A 23,295-nucleotide genomic window follows, 5' to 3' on the forward strand; every position below is an offset into this window, starting at 1 on the left:
AAGCGCAGGCAGCCGGTGATCCTCCCCATATTAAGTGACGTATATCTGAATGCTCTTGCAGAGGGGAGGCATTTAGACATCTACAGGTTTCTCATGTGCTGTACTTAGAAGAACAGGCGATTCTCAGGAATGGACCCAATGGGATGTGTGCAGAGTTACTATGTGTATAAAATACAAAGAGGGTGGAAAGTAAGATTTATAAGCAACACGCCATGTTCTTTTGCTTTTGAAACAAAAGCCTGACTATTAAAACTTATATGTAATAGTCATAGTGCTGGCAAGGAAGATGTGTCTGTGTACATTGTGCCGGTGCAGTAGGTTTGCAGAGCGGTTCTGTTACAGACAGAGAGGCTTTGTCTGATCACTTGTATAGGGTTTTGGGCTTTAAGCATCTGCCGCATTCTCCTGTTTTATACAAAACCTCTGCTTTGGTTTTGTTGTGTGATGCCACAAAAGGCTCTGGTTCTGCTTGTTCTGCTTTAGGAATATGAGAATTGGAGTCTGTTGTTGCTTCAGATACAGTGAGAGACATGGATGGGGCATCGCTTGGCCAACAGTAAACTGTGCAGTCTGATCACATTGTTTGTGAGTCTTCCACAGCATTTGTTCTGCCACATGGAATAGTATGTGCCCAAACCTGTCCATACACACTAAACAATGGTTGTCCTAATTGGCATTCAGTGTTTTGTGTCTGTAGTAATCCTCTAATTAGTGCAATTTATAGGGTACACATTCATTATTGACTATTTACAACACCAATAGGTGGGTGTATACATCAAACATTCATACAAACAAACAGTGCCAGATACAGGAGGTGTTGCAGGAATTTGGTGAAAGGCAAATGGCAGGAATCACAGCTCCATCCAACACTTCTAGTCATTTAACCAACTGGACAGATCCATGGCATTGCTCACAATCAGGAGGGAGCTCCAGGTGCGAGCAGCCATGTCCAGTCACTCACATGCGCATAACGATCATGTGGATGTCGCGCAAAATGAGCAATTCTGGGCAGCTTTTCATTATGCGCATACGAGTGACCGGACATGGCTGCTTGCACCTGGAGCTCCCTCATTGTGCGGGTAGCGTAGTGATGCCGGGGGGCATTTTTTAAATAAAATGTTATCCCCAACCGGAATGCGGGCTCTATTGGCCCTCACCTTTCGTTGGGGATAACATTTTTACCCAACAGGTGCCCTTTAACTCAGAGTTAAAGAGCTGAAAAGCAGGAAGTAGTGTTCTGGCTATTATGTTACACATCCACTCACTCCAGCCTTTATACATTACATTTTTGCCTAACTAACTATATTAGATACATTTTTTATTTTGCACAGCCTATTTATTTACCCAGTTTTTATTTTTATTCTGAACTGTTCCTTTAAGCTCGTGGTTTAGATCAGTGCAGTCCAGCTGTTTCCATATAGCGCAGAGTCCTGCGCGGAACTAATTTCTAAGACCGGAACCCGCAACCCACATATTTACCCACTTTAGTTCGCTACCTGACCCGGACCCATAACTGCCTTATCCACAACCCGCCAACCACCATCAAACAGGAAGTAATGTCATTAATAGTGGGCGGGGACAGAAACAGGTTTTGTATAACTTTAAAAGGAGTAAAATATAGACAATATTACATAAGATAAGAAATTTAGATGAGAACCGCAGACCCGCAGCTACACCCGCACCTGAAAATCCTCCCTTCATTCCACACGTTACCTGTTTTTGTAACGCAACGTACCCGCTGGTACCCGAGCCGCTGCAGGACTCTAGCGGGCACTGCTCCTGTGTGTGCGACTTCCCTGTCCAGGTACCACTTTTTCCGCAGTATTGTGTTGGTGTGTGACTTGTCTGTAGGTAAATATTACACCGCATTACAAGGTTGGGCGAAGAATCATCAGAAATCACTGAAAAGCCCTGGAGCCTAACTGGTAACATGGAGGAATTTTTCTTCTGCATTCTTTTGAAACGGTGTAAAGTTCTAAGTCTGTTTGAGGCACCCTTGGCAACGATGTTCCTTATAGAGATATGTCCTCCAGCAAACTGGCTGCTGAGGCCCCTTCTGCTTTTGTAGAGAGGGAAGTGTAATGTTCTCTTCATCTTCTAACCATACTACACTAAGATCTTGGATCAGGCTCCCAAGTTAGATTCTCTTGTGGCGCACACTGTAATTAAGACCTACCAATTTTTGGGCTAGCATCTGTTTCTCACTGACTTTCTTGTCCTCCTTTGACCTACTGGTGAAATCCCCAGCATATAAAATCTGTATGGATAAATGCCTTTGCAGTAGAAGAGCTTTTGATGGTGAAAAGCTCTTCAGTTCTTCTCAATTAGAACATGAAGAAACTTCATTCAGGACAAGAGACCTTCCAATGCTTTTTGTTGGCTCAAATCATTGTATGTGTTCCACAAGAATTTGAGGACTCTTCTAAAAGCATAGGCCTTATATTGATTTAAAGTCTGGATGGAAGCTTTTGGAACTCTTCTAGGGACTGTCCTTGTTGATCACTTGTTCAACATGGCTTTTTTTTTTTATAACTTCTATCAAGTTTTTGGGCATTGATAATCTTAGTTGGTCCTTGAAAAGAACCTCGCTGTTTCTTACCATCACATTTTGAGTGCTGGTTGAGTATCCTTGGATACAGATGCATGAAGCCATGCTTACGGCTGATCCAACATTCACACCTAAGTGAGTCTCAAGCAGATTACATTTTTTGAGTTATTTTACGAAATCCGAAGAGTAGCAATAAAAGGGATCTTTATTTTCTGTCTGCTAATGTACGCTAGGAAAGGCGCATCCTTCAAAATCTTCAAAAAATATCTTTACCTTCTTGGGAGATTGAAACCACAAATTGTAAGATGTTCATGTTGTGATATCTCCATTGTTTAGGCTGGAGACAGACCTGTTCCTAAATGTCCATGTCTTACTCCTGGGAACCCAAGACTGATGTTTCTATGGACCAGCTCATATAATCCAGACAGTGGTGCCCCAAAAATTTTCATCTGCACTTGACATTTTCAGTGCCAGCTGAATACCAAAGATAACCAGAAGTTAAAGGTTTACTTTTAAGTTATATTTTAGTATGTCATACAATGGCTAATTCTAAGCAACTTTTCAATTGGCCTTCATTTTTTTTCTTTTTTATAGTTTTTGAATTATTTGTCATCTTCAGACTCTTGCCAGCTTTCAAATGAGGGTCACTGACCCCATCTAAAAACATATGCTCTGTAAGGCTTTGAGTTTATGGTTATTGCTACTTTTTATTACTCATCTTTCTATTCATATTCCAGTTTCTTACTCAAAACAGTGCATGGTTGCTAGGGGAAAAGCTAAATAACTCACCTGGGGGTCTTTTCAGATCTTTTCCGTTATACTTTGTCTACTAGAAAATCATGTAAATATTAAATAAATCCAATAGGCTGGTTTTGCTTCCAATAAGGATTAATTATATCTTAGTTGGGATCAAGTACAAGTTACTGTTTTATTATTACACAGAAAAAGGAAATTGGTTTTAAAAATGTGGATTATTTGGATAAAACGGAGTCTATGGGAGATGACCTTTCCATAATTTGGAGCTTTCTGGATAATGGGTTTCCGGATAATGGATCCCATACCTGTATTTAAAATAGGGATGCTCCGAATCCAGGATTCAGCCTTTTTCAGCAGGATTTGGATTCAGCCGCATCCTTCTCCCTTGCTGAACCGAAATCTGCATATGCAAATTAGGGGCAGGGAGGGAAATCACATGACTTTTTGTCATAAAACAAGGAAGTTACAAATGTTTTCACCTTCCCAACCCTAATTTGCATTTTGCATATGCAAATTAGGATTTGGTTCGGTATTCAGCCGAATCTTTTTGCTGAAAATGCTTTATAAATTGATGTGGCCAATTAAAAAGGCTATCTAAAATCAAGGCAATTTATTATTATTATTAACATGTATTTATATAGCGCCAACATATTTCGTAGCGCTGTATGTAAAATTTCGGTTGGACTGTATTCCAGCAGTAGGTTACAATATATATAAATAGCTCCACCTTCTGTTCACACGTTTAATGAATACTTCATTTTCACTGCTTTTAACGCTCAAATGTATTTTTTGCTTGGGCTTTATTTTTAATTAAAGCGGAATTAAATTTTACAGCCTTTTTTGTCCAGCTCTAGACTCACTTGGTGGTATTTTAAATTAAAAACACAGGGGATATAAAAATAAATCCTGTAAGTGTGAATGTTCTGTGGAACAGGTCTTGGCGAAACATGGAAAGTTAATAACAAAAACCTAGTTCAGCAGTTGTAGCAGTTGGCAGGGATTGTGCTAAACTCAGGCCTCTAAGATTTGTCACTACACAACTGAGATTAAAATTACAGTGTGAGACAATAAATCTCATGCAGTAGCTAAAGTGTGTAACGTTTATTTGGGGGGTGGATTTAAAATACAGGTATGGACCTGTTATCCAGAATGCTGGGGACCTGGGGTTTTCCGGATAATGGATCTTTCTGTAATTTGCATCTTCATTCCTTAAGTCTACAAAAAAATAAATATTAAATAAACCCAATTGCCTTCTTTAAGGATTATCTTAGTAACTGTATTATTATTACAGAGAAAAAGAAAATCAATAAAAAAAAATAATTTGATTAAAATGGAATCTATGGGAGAAGGCCTTACGGTAATTCGGAGCTTTCTGGATAACGGGTTTCCGGGTGACTGATCCCATACCTGTACTACTGCTTCTTGGTATTCGAAGAAGGAGTGAGCACTCAGCAACGGAAACTTACTGCAAAAGGGGTGCACGTCACAGATATCCATCTCCACCCGAACATCAAACTCAATTTTCCTAGATAGACGGCACCACACGTTCAGAAAAATTCCTTAAAAAGCCTTTCTTGGCAAAAGGGCTTGTATAGGACAGAAATACAGCAATGTTTCACGCCTACATCAGCCTTTCCTCAAGCTACTGCTTCTTGGTAGCAGGTGGGTGCTGGCATGGTTTAATTTACACCCGTAAAAATTTTCTTTAGTAATGTGACAGATGAAACTTGTTGAGGGCAGACTGTCCTCACTTCCCGTTAATCACAATACTGCGCAGTCTCACGCCTCCTTTCACTTCCTATTAATCACATGACTGTGCAGTCTCACGCCTCCTCTCGTTTGTTAGTGTCACATGATCGCACAGTCTCATGCCTCCTTTTGCTTCCTGTTAATCACATGACTGCACAGTCTCACACCTCTTCTTGCTTCTTAGTGTCACATGACCGCACAGTCTCACGCCTCCTCTCGCATTACAGTGTCATATGACGTGCAGTCTCACGCCTCCTCTCACTTCCCGTTAATCACATGGCTGCGCAGTTTCACGCCTCCTCTCACTTCACAGTGTCACATGAAGCGCAGTTTCCCTTGCAGCCATTGGCGACTCAATCTAAAGTTATCGCCATTTTGGAAACAGGCCCGGACTGGCAATCTGTGGGTTCTGGCACATGCCAGAGGGGCTGCTATAAGGTGCCATAGAAAGTCAGTATTTAGTGGGCTGGTGGGAGCTGTTTGGGCCTCTGTGTACCTGAAATACCAGGGCCTATTTTAATTCTCAGCCCGGACCTGTTTGGGAATACCCATTACTGGGGGGTTTCATTGAGATTGGAATTTTAATGACTTAGAGATGGGTACAGTAAAAACCTCTTTGCAGTTAGAATATTTGAAGTGTTAATATATATTGTTTTGTTTAATTAGTAACAGAAAACTTGCAAATTCTCTATCTGAAGGCAAACAGTTGGCTATATCTGAAAATGACCTTCAGTCTTATCTGTAGGTTGTCGCTTTGTTCTCCATGCGGCTGAAGAATAATTCAGTGGTTACAAGCAGAATGATTTTTTTTTTTTTTAACCATTGCATTTATCCTAGAGGGGAACACTTCACTTAAATGAAAAGACCATAATAAAATTCCTTAATGTTTTGCTCCCGTATGTGATGTACATTCATGCACAAAAGTCTATGTGCTTTATGGGCTTTAGGGAGTCAATTGCTTGATGCTCTGCACCCTCCCACAAAACATTATGGCTCAGACTGCACCCAAAACTCCTTGAACTTTTGCCTGGAATTCTCAAATAGCTTCACTGATAGGGACTTGTGACTGCACAGGAGCTTTTACAGCAGAGCCTGGGAGTAGCCTAGATGGACCGTAGTTTAGCTGCATCTCGTTGGGTAACAGGTAAAGCCTATGATTTATTTGTTAATACATTGATGGTGTTTTCAAAGGTGGGACCAATTGGGCAGTTAATAAGTCAGGGAGATCAGGAATAGGATGGACTGCGGAAGGAAATTCCTCTTCTTTGGATCATTACTGGAGTCACACGTCAACTTCTGGGGAGAGATTGTTTCTAGAGGCAAAAGCCATAATGTCGGTGGAGACTTGTTGTAATTACACATGATGGCAGGAGCCATGGAAGTTATTGGACACCATTACTGGAATGTCAGGATGAGCGGAGGTATGGAATTTGGCATAGACCTCTAGTGGAATGACGTGTGGTGGCAGGAGTTATGGAATTTGGTGGAGACCATTGCTGGAATGGCACATGGGGCACATTTATTGAGGATCGAGTTGTTTTCCACAGAAATTTTAGTTTTCCAGTTGATTTTTTTGGTCAAAAATCTAAACTTTTTCGAGATTTATTCTATATACCCCAACACTGGAAATAGCTCAAATCTGAAAATACACCATCTAAAGCCTGTTGAGGTCATGTAGGAGTCCATGGCAGAGGTCTCTCGAACTATTTGAAGATGTTACTAGCCTTTATGATGTTCAAGATTTAGGTTAAAAATAAACTTTTTTTGAAATTTATCCTATATACCCCGACAAATAGCTGAAATCTGAGTTGTGAATTCATCCAAGTTCATTCGAGGTATAAAAAAACCCAAAAAACCTACAATTCGACCTTTGATAAATACGGTAACCCCCATGATGTCAGGAGCCATGGAATTTGGAGACTGGAGGCCATTACTATACTGACACATGATGGCAGGAGTTATGGAATTTGGTGGAGACCATTACTGGAATGACACGTGGGGCAGATTTATTAAGAATCGAGTTGTCTTCCACAAAAATTTGAGTTTTCCATTTTATTTTTTGTCAAAAATTTTCAGGTTAAAAAAAACAAAAAAAAAACCTAACCTTTTTCTAGATTTATTCTATATACCCTGACCTTGGAAATAGCTCAAATCTGAAAATACACCATCTAAAGCCTGTTGAGGTCATGAAGCAGACAATGGCAGAGGTCCCTCAAACCATTTGAAGATGTCAATATCCTTCATGATGTTTGAGTTTTTTCCTGAGGGTTTTGCCCAAAAACTCCATCAATTCAAGCAATTCGAGTTTTTTTTCCCACGGAAAACTCGTTCAATTCAAATTTTTCTTGCTGGTTCAAGTTTTTTTTTCTTCTTACATTAAAAAACAATCCAGTTGTGAGTTCATTCAAGTTCATTCGAGGTATTGAAAAAAAACAAAACGCTAAAATTCAACCTTTGACAAATGACCCCCATGATGTCAGGGGCCATGGAATTCTGAGGAGAATGGAGGGCAATACTGTACTGACACATGATGGCAGGAGTTATGGCATTTTTTGGAGACCATTGGTTACTGTGGGCACTTTTATTTATTGAAATGTTTCGGCCTCCTGCGCCCTGATCTCCTGCGCCCTGATCCCCAAACATTATAGGCATAACACAAGCACCCCAAAGTTAGGTCAAATATTTAGCGTGGTACATGACTTTATAGTTTTCCAGATTTGCAGGGAATAAGTTTAGATAAAACTAGGGATGCACCGAATCCACTATTTTGGATTCAGCTGAACCCCCGTATCCTTTTCGAGAGATTCGGCCGAATATTGAACCAAATCCGAACCCTAGATGATCAGATTGGAAATAGTTGTTACTATTAGGGATGCACCGAATCTGCTATTTTGGATTTGGCCGAATCCTTCGCGAAAGATTCGGAAAACATTTTTTACTTTTCTTGTTTTGTGACAAAAATTCACGTGATATTCCTCCCCGCCGCTAATTTGTAGGGATGCACCGAATCCACAATTTTGTATTCAGCCGAACCTCAGAATTCTTCTCGAAAGATTTGGCCGAATACCAAACCGAATCCGAATCCTAATTTACATATACAAATTAGGGGTGGGAAGGGGGAAAACATTTTTTACTTCCTTGTTTTGTGACAAAAAGTCATATGCAAATTAGGGTTCGGATTCGGCCGGGCAGAAGGATTCAGCCGAATCCCAAACCGAATCCTGGATTCGGTGCGGAATCTGAATCCTGCTGAAAAAGGCAGAACCCTGGCCGAATCCCAAACAAAATCCTGGCAGAGTCCCGAACTGAATCCTGAACCAAATTCTGTCCGAATCCCGAACCAAATCCTGTATTTGATGCATCACTAGTTACTATGATGTAGATATTAAAGATGTTTTTGCATTAACTTAAGGATCGTCTATCATAGGTTCCTGTGTAATGGGGCTGCTGTTTGCTGAGGATCATGGGATGTGGTGTAGCACCAGCCTGAAGTCTCTAATGTATAAAGGGATTTATATAACCAGGGCCAGAGCCACATCCCTGAGCTGCGCCGTCAGTTTATAACAAACAATGGGAATATTTCTGCTGACACACCAGATATAGATCGTTTCCAATTTCACTTTTCATTTGACACCACTGTAATGTTGTGCAGTATGTGAGACTATTACAGCTGCAAGGAGGTGTCGCCGCTGCCTGCAATGGAACTCTCGTCTCATTCTGCCCTGTTAGTTATGAGAGCCGTGGGCTAAATTCTGCTGGGGCTGCTGCCCTAGGAAACATCTCAATTTATCTGGTGGGAAGATTAAGTGCTGCAATCTCCGCCTTTTCTATGTTCCCTGGCCATAGTGTACAGCCCTCCTGCATATCTCCCAACTGTTCTGTTTTTAGAGGGACAGTCCCTCTTTTGACAGCTCAACCCGCAGTCCCTCATTTGTACCCGCAGTCCCTCATTTGTACCCGCAGTCCCTCATTTGTACCCGCAGTCCCTCATTTGTACCCGCAGTCCCTCATTTGTACCCGCAGTCCCTCATTTGTACCCGCAGTCCCTCATTTGTACCCGCAGTCCCTCATTTGTACCCGCAGTCCCTCATTTGTACCCGCAGTCCCTCATTTGTACCCGCAGTCCCTCATTTGTACCCGCAGCCCCTCATTTGTACCCGCAGCCCCTCATTTGTACCCGCAGCCCCTCATTTGTACCCGCAGCCCCTCATTTGTACCCGCAGTCCCTCATTTGTACCTGCAGTCCCTCATTTGTACCCGCAGTCCCTCATTTGTACCTGCAGTCCCTCATTTGTACCTGCAGTCCCTCATTTGTACCCGCAGTCCCTCATTTGTACCCCTGCAGGTGCTCATTTGTACCCCTGCAGGTGCTCATTTGTACCCGCAGTCCCTCATTTGTACCCCTGCAGGTGCTCATTTGTACCCGCAGTCCCTCATTTGTACCCCTGCAGGTGCTCATTTGTACCCGCAGTCCCTCATTTGTACCCCTGCAGGTGCTCATTTGTACCCGCAGTCCCTCATTTGTAGTGAAACAGTCCAGTTTTTCTCTGCACTGAAAAGCCAGAAAAAGAAACAATGTTTCTAACTTAATTGGCTTTTGGCAGAGAGCCCAGAACAACCACAGCTGCAGATAAGATACTTTTGTAACAATTTCTAGATAAGCAAATAAGTAATTGTAACAATATAAGATAACCCGGTCCCTTGCAAGAAATTAGACTCACTGCTTAAAGGGCAATTCACCTTCATTAGCAAAACTGTAATAACTGGGAAAAAAAAAAAAAACCACAGCAATATGTTCAAACTTTTATAACCTGTAAAATGAACATGGTAGGGGGCAGCACCATCATAGTCTAGATCAGTGTATGAGCCACCAGCAGGGCAGATACAGGTATGGGACCTGTTATCCACAATGCTCGGGACCTGGGCTTTTCCGGATATGGGACCTTTCCTTAATTTGGATCTTCATACTTTAAGTCTACTAGAAAATCATGTAAACATTAAAGGGGTGGTTCACCTTTAAGTTCACTTTTAGAACATTATAGAATGGCTATTTCTATTTCTTCACCTTTTAAATTGGTCTTCGTTGTTTATTTTGTATAGTTTTTGAATTCTTTGTCTTCTTCTTCTGACTCTTTCCAGCTTTCAAATGAGGGTCACTGACCCCATCTAAAAACAAATGCTCTGTAAGGCTACAAATGTATTGTTATTGCTACTTTTTATTCCTCATCTTTCTATTCAGGCCTCTCCTATTCATATTCCAGTCTCTTATTCAAATCAGTGCATGGTTGCTAGGGGAATTTGGACCCTAGCAACCAGATGGCTGAAATTGAAAACTGGAGAGCTGCTGAATAAAAAGAACGCAAAAACTAGAAATAAAAAAAAAAATTGCATATTGTCTCAGAATATCCCTCTCTACATCATACTAACAGTTAATTTAAAGTTGAAGGTCCCCTTTAAATAAACCAAATAGGTTGGTTTTGCCTCCAATAAGGATTATTTATATCTTAGTTGAGATTAAGTACAAGTTACTGTTTTATTATTACACAGAAAAAGAAAATCATTTTTTAAAACTTATTTGGATAAAATGGAGTCTATGGGAGAGGGCCTTGCTTTAATTCAGTATCTTCCTGGATAACAGATCCCGTACATGTAATTGCTATATTATACTAATATGTACAGGTATGGGACCTGTTATCCAGAATGCTCTGGACCTGGGTTTTCCAGATAACGGATATTTCTGTAATTTGGATCTTCATACCTTAAGTCTACTAGAAAATCATATAAACATTAAATAAACCCAATAGGCTGGTTTTGCCTCCAATAAGGATTAATTATATCTTAGTTGGGATCAAGTACAAGTTACTGTTTTAGTATTACACAGAATTTTTTTAAAAAAAATTTGTTGTTTTTTTTTGATTATAATGGAATCTATGGGATCTTTCTGGATAACAGGTTTCTGGATAATGGATCCCATACCGGTACATGTTTTGTCAACAAGCAAAAGTTCTTCGCCTGGAGCTGAGCGCACAGTTGCAGTTGTACACCATCTCTGTTCCATAGGGGGCCTGCTTGTTCCTATTGGCTGACTGTAGGACATATAGAGACTTGTTTAGGGTACCTGCCATCGTTTCTCAGGCGGGCTTGTAGTCGTGACAACAGAAGTGCTGGCTGTTATACAGATAAACAAGAAGACTATGTGCAACTCCATTATATAACAATGGCCGAGTGAAATCGTGAGAAGTTCTCCTTTAAACTCACTGCAATGAAAATCCACACCTTTAACCCTTTCAGTCACTGCACAGAATGACAGACCCCGCCGGGCTCATCCCCTACTGCTGTCCCTCCCCCCGATGCTAAACAACCTCCTATTAATTACAGGGGGGACCTGGTACCTCTGCTGTCCCTGCTCCCCCCGGTGTATCCGTGCAAGACGGGAGCCGGATATTCCCAGTGCAAGTCACGGTTAATTCCTCGCCGCTCCCTTTCTGAATCAATGTGAAAGTCTCCAGTTAAACATTTACTGAGAGTTTCTGAACTATTGCTCCTTGTCATTTCTATTTACATTCCTGCTCTCTCCAGCCTCCCCTTTCTGATCAAACTCTTCTCTCTTTTTTACTTTTAGTGTCATCCCAGCTGCGTTACCCAGTCCCATTGACAAGGTAAGTTCATTAATTTTATTTTTTTTTTGGAACAATTAAGTATTAATGAATTTGTATTGTCAGTGACGTCACAATGGGGATGCGTCTGCCTGAATGACTCGGGATTCCCTTTAGTTTGGGGGAAGAGGCAGGACATTATATTCCTATCAAGATCACTTGGAACTGCCCTTGTGAAAATCGGGTAATAAAATTCATATATGAAGAGGAAATTTAAAGGAGAACTAAACCCTAAAAATGAATGGCTAAAAATCCCATGTTTTATATAGTGAACTTATTGCACGAGGCTAAAGTTTCAGCTTGTCAATAGCAGCAATGATCCAGGACTTCAAACTTGTCACAGGGGGTCACCATCTTGGAAAGTGTCTGTGACACTCACATGCTCAGTGGGCTCTGATTGGCTGTTGAGAAGCTAAGCTTAGGGCTCGTCACTAATTATCCAGCAGAAAATGAGCTTCCCTGGCTGTAATATAAGCTGATGCTACAGGTTTGCTGATTATTCAATTCTGATGCTAATTGCACTGGTTTCTGTGCTGCCATGTAGTAATTATGTGTATTAATTACTAATCAGCCTTATATTGTGACATTTCTATTCTATGTGTACTGTATATTGTGAGTGGCTCCCTAAGCTCAGTAAGTGACAGCAGCACAGAGCATGTGCAGTGAATCAGCAGAAAAGAAGATGGGGAGCTACTGGGGCATCTTTGAAGACACAGATCTTTACTGCTAAAGGGCTGTCGTTGCCTTGGGCTGGTACAGAAGCACAAAACCTCATGTACAATATGGTATTTCTACCTACTTCTTCTTTAGTAAGGCTTTATTTCTTCTTTAAAGGGGAACTATAGCTGAATTGCATTAGGAAAAGCAGATACACTTTTAGTCCTTTAGCTTCTAGTCCTCTGTTGTAGAGTCAATGTTTAAAATTTAACAGAAGGCAGTTTTCAAATACATAACCAGCCCTGTTAGTATAAAGGGGAACTATAATATAAATATGTCTCCTTTCAAGGAAATTAAACTTTCGAAATAAAATCTCTTAAAAGTTCTGAACTGAAATAATCAGGCTACTTTGTCTGTTTCCATGCAGCTTTGGGTCAGTCAGGGAGCCAATGAGTAAGAAACATGTTAGACTACACATGTCCTAATAAACACTTTAAATTTCACTACTTCTCTTGCCACTGCATTTACTATTAGTAGGCCTCTTCACCTCTGTGTTTTTTTTCAGTCCGGGATCCCTCACATACATTGTCTTGGAAAAAGAGTGCAGAATTAAGTTAGAAAGTTTCATATTTGTGGTTCACCTTTAAGTTAACTTTTAGTATGTTACAGACTGGTCAATTCTAAGCAACTTTTCAATTGGTCTTCCTTGTTTATTTTTTATAGTTTAATTATTTACATGAACATTCTTCTGTCTCTTTCCAGCTCTCCAATGGGGGTCCCTGACCCCATGTAAAAAACAGGGTAGGGTTTTTTTTTAATAAGGGGTTTACTTCTCCTTTGGTCCAGATATTTGCTCCCCCCATGTATTGCCACGCTATTGCCCCGTGTGTATATTTAGCTATAGGGCAGTTCTATACAGTTTGTCACATGGGTAAATCTGTTTTCACCTGACAGGTTGCTGCTCACACTCCCAGTATGTACTCTCAGGAACTCTTCCAGCTTTCCCAGTATCTACAGGTAATGTCATTATTTATCAGAAACTTGCACTTTTGTATTTTGTTTTTTTTTTGTTGGTTTTATCCCTCCTGAGGTGTAACCCCCGTAACATTCCTGATTGCTGCTTCCCTCTCATCTTAACGCTATCTCCTTGTGCTTTCTCATTTGGCCTCTGTCTGTTTTGCTCTTTCATTGTATTTGTTGTTGTTCTTCTCTGTGGGTGATCACCATTTGCCCTGACTCTCTTTTGCCTTTTTTATTTTCACTTTATTAAAGGATAAGTAAACTTATAAAATAAGTTTAAAAATGATGAGAGTGCTATTCTAAGAACTTTTGCAATTTACATTCATTATTTATTTTCTTTTTATTCCAAGATATTAAGGGATACATGTACTGTTAATATGAATGAATTGTGTTACAACAGCGCCACCTGCTGGTCAGTTTCCCACCAGTCTGACCACCAAGTAGTCAAGGAAGTTGTCAGGAGAAAGAAAGAGGCTGATGTTCTTCTGCTTAGTAATAAAATTAGAAACCTTTCTCACATCTTTCCTAAGCAGAAGAACACCAGCCTTTTTCTTTCTCCTGACAACTTCCTTGTCAGTTTCCCACCAGTCTGACCAGCAAGTAGTCAAGGAAGTTGTCAGGAGAAAGAAAGAGACTGATGTTCTTCTGCTTAGTAATAAAATTAGAAACCTTTCTCACATCTTTCCTAAGCAGAAGAACACCAGCCTTTTTCTTTCTCCTGACAACTTCCTTGTCAGTTTCCCACCAGTCTGACCAGCAAGTAGTCAAGGAAGTTGTCAGGAGAAAGAAAGAGGCTGATGTTCTTCTGCTTAGTAATAAAATTAGAAACCTTTCTCACATCTTTCCTAAGCAGAAGAACATCAGCCTCTTTCTTTCTCCTGACAACTTCCTTGACTACTTGGTGGTCAGACTGGTGGGAAACTGACCAGCAGGTGGCGCTGTTGAAACACAATTCATTCATATTAACAGTACATGTATCCCATAATATCTTGTGGAAAAAAGAAAATAAATAATGAACGTACATTACAAAAATTCTTACAATAGCACTTTCATCAATTTTACGTTTTACGTTTACTTATCCTTTAATTTATCCATCAGGGAGATCTTCATTTTGTCAGAGCTTGTTTGTTTGTTTGTCTCTTTGTGAATTGGCAGATGTAGCCATAACAGGGGTAGATAGTATGTACTGGTCTAGTGGCCCTAGAACTGAATTCTTGGGTCACATGGATGTGGCTGGTTCCCTGGCCAAACAAATGGATCTTTGTGCAAGTGGCCAGCTGTAGTAACTTATCCCAACTGCCACTGTCCTACTGCCTGTTCAGACCATGGAGTTCTACCTCACTCTAAAGGGACGGCATATGTGACCAGAAACCCCATGGACATGATTTAGGCCAATACATTGAGTGGCTAATGGAGGGGCCTGCGGGTTCTGCAGCAGGACTGTAAGAGGAATGGGAAAGTGAGGCTCACCAATGAGCAAATAACATCCACTTCTTTCCCTCTTATCTACTGAACATCAGAACATTTTGTTGTGTATTTCATATGCGGAGCTTTCTGTTTGCAGGAGGCCTTACACCGGGAACAGATGTTGGAACAGAAGCTGGCCACTCTTCAGAGACTATTAGCCAATACACAGGAAGCCTCAGATACAAGTTGGCAGGTATCAATATATAATACACAAAAGCTACGAATATATTTTAATTTATATGCTTATAAACGGTGACTAGTGATGTCATCAGTAGTCATGTAATTTTTGTCACATGACTCACTAAAACTTGTGTATAATAAAAAAAATTAAAAAAAAGTACCCCAGGATATCAGAAGTCACATCGTAGTTTCATGACCTGTATAAAAGCCTTCAGCCGTGTGCTCTTATATGGTTATGGAACTCCTTGGTGACTTCTATATCCTTATATTTTACAATAGGGGGTACTTTATTCACTGTATAATCTGCCCATTCTCCTCATTGCTGTGTAAGGATTTCCCACCTCTCATACACCTGTTGTTCTTCCCTGAGCTCCACTGAATGCAACACTGTGTGTTATCTTAGCCAGTGCTTTGTATAAAAACATGTTAAAGATGGATATGCCGCAACCTCCATCTTTTTTTAATAGACTAATAAGTTATTGAGGAACTGAACTCCTAAGGGTAAGGTCACACTGGGACTAATCTCCTCGAACTGCTTCCGCCTGCTAGAATGAAAAATCGCCTGCGGCATGGCACTCTCGGTGCTTTGTTTTCCGAAGCTTCCTCTTGAGGCAACTTTGGGCGACTTCGGAAAACGAAGCGTCGCGAGTGCCATGCCGCAGGCGATTTTTCATTGCGGCATGGCACTTGCAGTGCTTCGTTTTCCGAAGTTTCCTCTTGATTTTTCATTCTAGCAGGCGGAAGACAGGGAAAACAGTTCACGGAGATTAGTCGCCCCAAAGAAGTGGCGATTAGTCGCCGGGCAACTTAATCTCCCCGAATCTCCCAGTGTGACCTTACCCTAAAGTTAAACTGTTTCAGAAAGGTTGAAAGGTGACAGACGCTGAGCCGTATTTATTTATATTTGCGATAAATGTCCCCACGGTTCATTCAGTTGCACTTTGTGTCGTTGTTGACAAACAACAGGGCACATATTTTGTTGTTTAAGGTGTGTCAGTAGATAAAAAACATGATGGAGGTTGAGTGGAGCAGGTGCTTGTGTATTGTATTAACATATCTAATCTCCTTTGTGTGTCCTTGTACTGCATTATGGGTATATGTTTGTGTATTAATACAGTTTCTTTATTATCACAGGCTCTTATAGATGAAGACCGGCTGCTATCAAGATTAGAAGTGATGGGGAACCAGCTGCAGGCTTATTCCAAGGCAAGAAGCTTCCTTGATTGATCGGCCTTTATCTGATACGGGTCACCCTGTAACATTCAGTGGCAAATACATTACATTTTAATAAATCCGTGACATCCAACCTATTGCCCTCTAGCTATGTATTCTTATCTACTAACACTGCACAAATATTACATATCTGAGCAAAAACCTATATATAGATTCTTTTAGGTTAAAACATATCCTTTTATTTGTTTGCTTATTGATGTATGTATGTAGTGATATCTCATGTGCCAGTTATTGGCTGGAGGCAGGAGGGCATCAAGCCATGTTCACCAGTCAATTTTAAAGGAAAGCAACTCATATAATAATGTAAAATTGCTCCCAGTGCTCTTCTGAACACTTTTGCCATTTACAATTTTTTTTTGTTAGATGTCATGATATTAGCAGTTTTTCACTGTCAGTAGCATAAATGCGCTACTGTAGTGTCCGGACAGGGGCCAGGCTGATGCTGGAAGCATCTTCGGAGGCTTCCCAGTTCTGTCGCTCAATGAGACAATCATATGATTTGTCTCTGTTTCCTCACACTGTCTCATCAGTTTATAGACATTCTTACATTTATAAACTGCATTGTGGAATTATCAGAAGCTCTTCCTGCTGTACGGATGCACCAAGTACCTTTTATTTAGAGTTTCTGTTCTCTTCCTATTTCGTGTAAAGGCACATGGGCAGATTCGAGGGAGATTAGTCGCCCCAGCGACAAATCTCCTCTACTTCGGCGCGTCAATCTCCCCGAACTGCCTTCCCGCCGGCGCTTTGTTTTCTGAAGTCGCTCGAAGTTGCCTCACGAGGAAACTTCGGTGGACTTCCGAAAACAAAATGCCGCTAGTGCCACCCCATTGGGGATTTTTTTCATTCTAGCCGGCGGAAAGGCAGTTCAGGGAGATTAGTTGCCCCGAAGAAGAGGAAATTTGTCGCCGGGGCAACTAATCTCCCCGAATCTGCCCCTGTGTATACCCTAAATGTTAATTTCCTGGGCAGATATGAATCCAGTACTGAAGTCCTATCCTCCAAAAATAAGAGAATTCTGATACATTTTGTTGCATGATCTCCAAGGCCTCATCTCTGTAATCTGCATTTCACCCCATGTATCAATTTTTTACCTTGGTTATTGCTCTTTCTTTAACTGGGTTTGGCTCAGTGTAGACTTCATTTGATAAAGGTGTTCCTCGTTCTGCAGAGAAATTACAAGTTGCCTGACTGCCAGGAAGCTTTCTACAAATCTAAATAGAGTGATAATCTGTTTAAAGCCATAGATCATTAAAGGGATACTGTCATGGGAAAAAAAATGTTTACAAAATGAATCAGTTAATAGTGCTGCTCCAGCAGAATTCTGCACTGAAATCCATTTCTCAAAAGAAAAAAACAGATTTTTTTATATTCAATTTTGAAATCTGACATGGGGCTAGACATATTGTCAATTTCCCAGCTGCCCCAAGTCATGTGACTTATGCTCTGATAAACTTCAGTCACTCTTTACTGCTGTACTGCAAGTTGGAGTGATATCACCCCCTCCCTTTCCCCCCAGCAGCCAAACAAAAGAACAATGGGAAGGTAACCAGATAGCAGCTCCCTAACACAAGATAACAGCTGCCTGGTAGATCTAAGAACAACACTCAATGGTAAAAACCCATGTCCCACTGAGACACATTCAGTTACATTGAGAAGGAAAAACAGCAGCCTGCCAGAAAGCATTTCTCTCCTAAAGTGCAGGCACAAGTCACATGACCAGGGGCAGCTGGGAAATTGACAATATGTCTAGCCCCATGTCAGATTTCAAAATTGAATATAAAAAAATCTGTTTGCTCTTTTGAGAAATGGATTTCAGTGCAGAATTCTGCTGGAGTAGCACTATTAACTGAGCCCTTTAATTTTTATAATTTTTAACCCTATGCTAGATTTAATATTTCCCAATTTTGCTGAGTATCTCCAAGACTTTCCTTAGCAGAAAAGTCAGTCTCTTCAGTTTCGCTTTTAACCATATTGATAACTATACATTCCTGTGGTGTGTTAAAAGTAGAGTGATATGTGAAGTTGTCTGTCATTCATCGTGTTGGTAGAAAAGCTGAAACAAGAATCCATAAAATAACAGGCGACTTATTGTTGCAGAGTCAAACGGATGATGGAATAAGAAAGGAGCTGATCTCTTTGCAAGAAGACAAACACAACTACGAGACAACAGCCAAAGAGTCCCTGAGGCGGGTCCTTCAGGAGAAGATAGAGGTGGTGCGGAAGCTGTCTGAAGTAGAGGTAACCTGATTTACTGACTGTACAGGTGTAGGATCTATTATCTGGAATGCTTGAGACCTGGGGTTCCATAATGAGGATCACACCTTAGGGCTAATAAAATAATTTCAAGGATTCTTTCACCATCAATATGGAATTATGCTGCTTAGTTATGGTCAGCTATAAAGCTCTTCTGCATTCAGCAAAATAGATTGGGTACCAGAGATACAGTTTATGGCAATGTCTTCATTCATTCAGTCTAAGTCTTGCTTATGGCTCTGAGTCACAATTCTGTGCAGAAACTCACGTGTGCCTTTATCTTTCTTGCAATCCCAGCGGAGTCTGAGTAACACAGAAGATGAATGTACCCACCTGAAGGAAATGAATGAACGGACTCAAGAAGAATTGCGAGAACTGGCCAACAAGTACAATGGAGCTGTGAATGAGATGAAAGATCTTGCAGACAAACTCAAGGTCAGTTCCTGGTGTGTGGCGTGGTTGTGTTGTGGCACAGACATCTGTTATTGCTACTTGCCATGGGTCGATTCCTGCAGCATGGCATAGATTTTTAGAATCGAGGCCAGTCCCTTCTTTAGTCCACTTGACTTAAGAATTTGTACCTGGCATGGTTAGTCTTTGGCATGGTAGTGTGGGTTGGCATCAGAATAAAACCGATTACTGTATATTCTTAAAGGTTCTAGTGAGCATTCCACTTGACTTAAGAATTTGTACCTAACTTTGCCTTCGGCATGCTTTCTGGCAATGTATGCTATCTACATAATATCAAAGCGCTAATTAAAAAATAAACAGTTTGTTTTGTATAAAATAGTCTGCCTTTCTATTCATATTTAAGAGGGAGGGTTGTATGGCATTGTGATGTCTTGGTGTAAAGGCCCATTCCTGCTCTTTGGCATGGTTGGTCTCTGGCATGGTTGTGTGGGTTGGCATCGGAAAAAAACCTATTATAGTCTTTAAGGTTCTAGTGAACATTATGGAAATGGAAAACAATGCTATTTGGAGAATTTTGTCTCCCTAGAGCAGTGATCCCCAACCAGTGGCTTGTGAGTAACATGTTGCTCTCCACTCCCATTGATGTTGCTCCCAGTGGCCTCATATTAAGTGCCCACTTTGAAATTCCTGGCTTAAATTAAGTTTTGGAGGCATGAAGACGCAGGTTTACCCCAACAGATCCTCCTGCAGTCCACAGTCCACTAATAAGCCAATCACAGCCCTTATTTGGCATCCCAAAGGAATTTTTTCGGCTCCCCAACAGTTCTTGCATTTGAACGTGGCTCACGGGTATAAAAAAAAAAAATATTGGGGATCCTTGCTCTAGAATTTTGCACTCTACCACTTTGGGCAATTCTGGATAAAATGGCATTACCTTTAAAACAGAGAATCGCGATCGCAGTAAAAGAACCCGTTACAAAGCAACACGGCATACTTCTAAAGCTTTGATTATTGCTCCTTTTTTTTAGGCGGCAGAAAGTCGGCAGGAGGAAATCCAACAGAAAGCTCTAGCTGAGAAAAAAGAACTGCAGAATAAAATTGATGAAATGGAAGAAAAGGAACAGGAACTACAAGCTAAAATCGAGGCCTTGCAAGCAGACAATGACTTCACCAACGAACGACTTACCGCCTTACAAGGTTAGTTCCCCACGTTCTTTGTAGTGTCCGTCACGGTTTGCTCAGCATGGCTTTTTTATTTTTGGAATTCTGCTTGCAGTACGATTAGAGCATCTTCAGGAGAAAACACTTAAGGAACACAACAGCTTAGGTAAGTGATGGAGTTAGGTAGACGCAGTAGCCGACGGCAGTGGGAAGATCTAGATCTCTGAAGAGCTGAATAAATGTGTGCCCAATCCATCCTGACATCTGCTTGTCTGCTGAACGTGCCAAGTCAATATTCCCAGGCTCTGCCCAGTTCTTGTGCCCAAGGACAAATACATATTATCTCATATATATATATACATACAGCATGGTTCTCAATCCAGCTGCCGCCAAAAGGAAACTCCCAGCATTCCCTGGCAGAGGGGCAGTTTATTCTGCTAGAGTCAGAATACATTTATAATACACAAAAGCCATGAATATCTTGTAAATTATATCCTTATAAACTGTGACTAGTGATGTCATCAGTGAGTGACTAGTGATGTCATTTCTGTCACATGACTCATTGAAGCTTGTGTATTATAATAAATAAAGTACCCTTGTTGCAAAATATGAGGAACTGAGGAGTCCCATGACCTGTATAAAAGCACCTAAGTCCTGTCGCTCATCTGTAGGTTTAACAGAAGCAGAGAGCATCATACAAAATACATTTTTTACATTTGGGGGGGATGGCACCCCCTCCCCATTGTGCTTTAGGCACATACCTCTATTATCTACATCCAAACCGTTTCCCTTATGCAGCAGAGTATGAGAGAATAGATTATTGTGTACCCTTCAGACTGTTTTTATAGCTTTATGTTAGAACATAATATAACATAATAACAGGCTCACCTATATATACTGAAAAAGAATGTTCAGCATGCAGAATATTCCATAGCCTCGTTCTCTACCCTAATGGAAACAATGGCAGCTTCCACCCATACATACATACATACATACATACATACACAAATAAACAGAGATTAAGTGTTCTGTATAAACAATGTAAATACCCTTAAAATTTGCTCCGTGTCTTGTATTGAGCATTATTTTCTGCCTATTTTCTCTGTGGATATTGCTGTGAGCCTGTGATACCAGCAGGTGGCGCTGTCTTACTGCAGTTTGTTACAAATAATGCTAATTGGGTCACGTTCAGCAGACAGTGTGATGGGAAAAATATTACATTTCTTAGCATTTAAGATTATTCAGAATTTTTTGTTTTTGATGGCGCATAATGATCATGTGTAATCTTAGGCATCCAAGTTGGTGACTTCCTACCCAAAATCAACGGCAATGCAGATAAAGGTAAGTGTGTCTGAACCTCGCGTGGCCATTGCTTTCTACCTTTCTGGACCTGTTATCCAGGACATTCGGGACCTGGGGTTTTCCACATAATGGATCCTTTTGGAATTAGGATCTTCATATCTTAAGTCTACTGGAAAATCATGTAAACATTAAACCCAATATGCTGGTTTTGCTTCCAATAAGGATTAATTAAATCTTAGTTGGGATCAAGTGCAAGGTACAGGTATGGGATCTGTTATCTGGAAACCCGTTATCCAGAAAGCTCAGAATAACAGAAAGGCCGTCTCCCATAGACTCCATTTTAGCAAAATAATCCAAATTTTTACAAATGATTTCCTTTTTCTGTGTAATAATAAAACACTAACTTGTACTTGATCCCAACTAAGATATAATTAAAGGATAAGTAAACCTTTAAAATAAGTAAATGTAAAACTGATTAGGGGGCTATTTTTAGCACTTTTGTAATTTACATTCATTATTTATTTTCTTTTTATTCCAAGATATTAAAGGATACATGTACTGTTAATATGAATGGATTTTGTTACAACAGCGCCACCTGCTGGTCAGTTTCCCACCAGTCTGACCAGCAAGTTGTCAAGGAAGTTGTCAGGAGAAAGAAAGAGGCTGCTCTGATGATCTTCTTAGGAAAACAATTAGAAACCTTTCTCGGATCTTTCCTAAGCAGAAGAACATCAGAGCAGCCTCTTTCTTTCGCCTGACAACTTCCTTGACTACTTGCTGGTCAGACTGGTGGGAAACTGACCAGCAGGTGGCGCTGCTGTAACAAAATTCATTCATATTAACAGTACATGTATCCCTTAATATCTTGGAATAAAAAGAAAATATATAATAAATGTAAATGACAAAAGTGCTTAGAATAGCCCCCTCATTCATTTTACATTTACTTATTTTAAAGGTTTACTTATCTTTTAATCCTTATTGGAGGCAAAACCAGCCTATTGGGTTTTACATGTTTATGTGATTTTCCAGTATGAAGATCCCCAGGTCCCACGCATTCTGGATAACAGGTCCTATACCTGTACAGTTTTATTATAACAGAGAAAAAGGAAATAATGTTTAAACATTTGCAGAAAATGGAGTGTATGGGAGTCGGCCTTTCTGTAATTTGGAGCTTTCTGCATGACTGGTTTCCAGATAATGGATCTCATACCTGTACAAATTTGGATCTCCAATGGTGTTCCAATTCTTGCTCATGTCTCTGTCAGAGTCTTTAGTTTTTAAGGTGTTAATATTTATTAGGGGTTTCCCTGGCTGAGTTTTTTTTTGCACTTCTTACAGGTAGGGGATCTGTACGGGATCCACAAAGCAAAAATACAGCCGTTTCCCATAGAGTCCTATTTAAACAAACAAGACTTCATTGTTGATGGATAGGCTTTTTCTCTGTAATGTTGATGGATATGCTTTTTATAACCATAAGACCTGGGCCAGGAGCCTGGGTGTAAGAAGCCTGAGAGCAGTTGTATTAGGGAAATTGATATTTTGATCAGTATGTTCCCCCTGCCAAGCTCAAGCAAGGAGCAATAATAAGTGCAGCCCCGCAGCTGACAGCTGAGAGCAGGAGCAGATGGCTTTACGCTGTGCCAGGCATTTTGGCTGGAAGTCCTGACCCAATATACAGAGTGTTAACCTGAAAGATCCATAACTCAGCGTGAGCACCGGGAGGCTTCTATTACTCCTGCAGTCCGGCTTCTATTACCTCTCCCAGCTCTTCTATGTGATTTATTGCCTCCACCTATCAATTGGTCTCTGTACAAACTGCCGTGTGATTGGGAACCAATATATAAACTGGATGTTACCTGGATTGTGCAACAAAACACACACTGTGCTTCCCTATACTGT

The 23,295-nt window shown here is 40.6% G+C and overlaps 1 protein-coding gene across 4 annotated transcripts in view; it reads left to right on the forward strand.

Moving 5' to 3' along the window:
- slmap.L (sarcolemma associated protein L homeolog) overlaps positions 1 to 23,295 on the forward strand; it is a 110,068-nt gene that overhangs the window by 51,011 nt on the left and 35,762 nt on the right. For 2 of the 4 annotated variants that reach the window (XM_018241903.2, XM_018241902.1), the window contains exons 4-12: positions 11,676 to 11,712; positions 13,321 to 13,383; positions 14,951 to 15,046; positions 16,168 to 16,239; positions 18,367 to 18,507; positions 18,820 to 18,957; positions 19,962 to 20,130; positions 20,210 to 20,260; positions 21,385 to 21,435. In XM_018241903.2, coding sequence (XP_018097392.1) covers positions 11,676 to 11,712; positions 13,321 to 13,383; positions 14,951 to 15,046; positions 16,168 to 16,239; positions 18,367 to 18,507; positions 18,820 to 18,957; positions 19,962 to 20,130; positions 20,210 to 20,260; positions 21,385 to 21,435 — 818 coding nt within the window. The remainder of the gene's footprint in view (positions 1 to 11,675; positions 11,713 to 13,320; positions 13,384 to 14,950; positions 15,047 to 16,167; positions 16,240 to 18,366; positions 18,508 to 18,819; positions 18,958 to 19,961; positions 20,131 to 20,209; positions 20,261 to 21,384; positions 21,436 to 23,295) is intronic. The other 2 variants (XM_041590946.1, XM_018241904.1) reach the window with 1 other exon arrangement.

Source organism: Xenopus laevis, chromosome 4L, assembly GCF_017654675.1.
Source record: "Xenopus laevis strain J_2021 chromosome 4L, Xenopus_laevis_v10.1, whole genome shotgun sequence".
In the NCBI taxonomy this organism is placed as follows: domain Eukaryota; kingdom Metazoa; phylum Chordata; class Amphibia; order Anura; family Pipidae; genus Xenopus; species Xenopus laevis.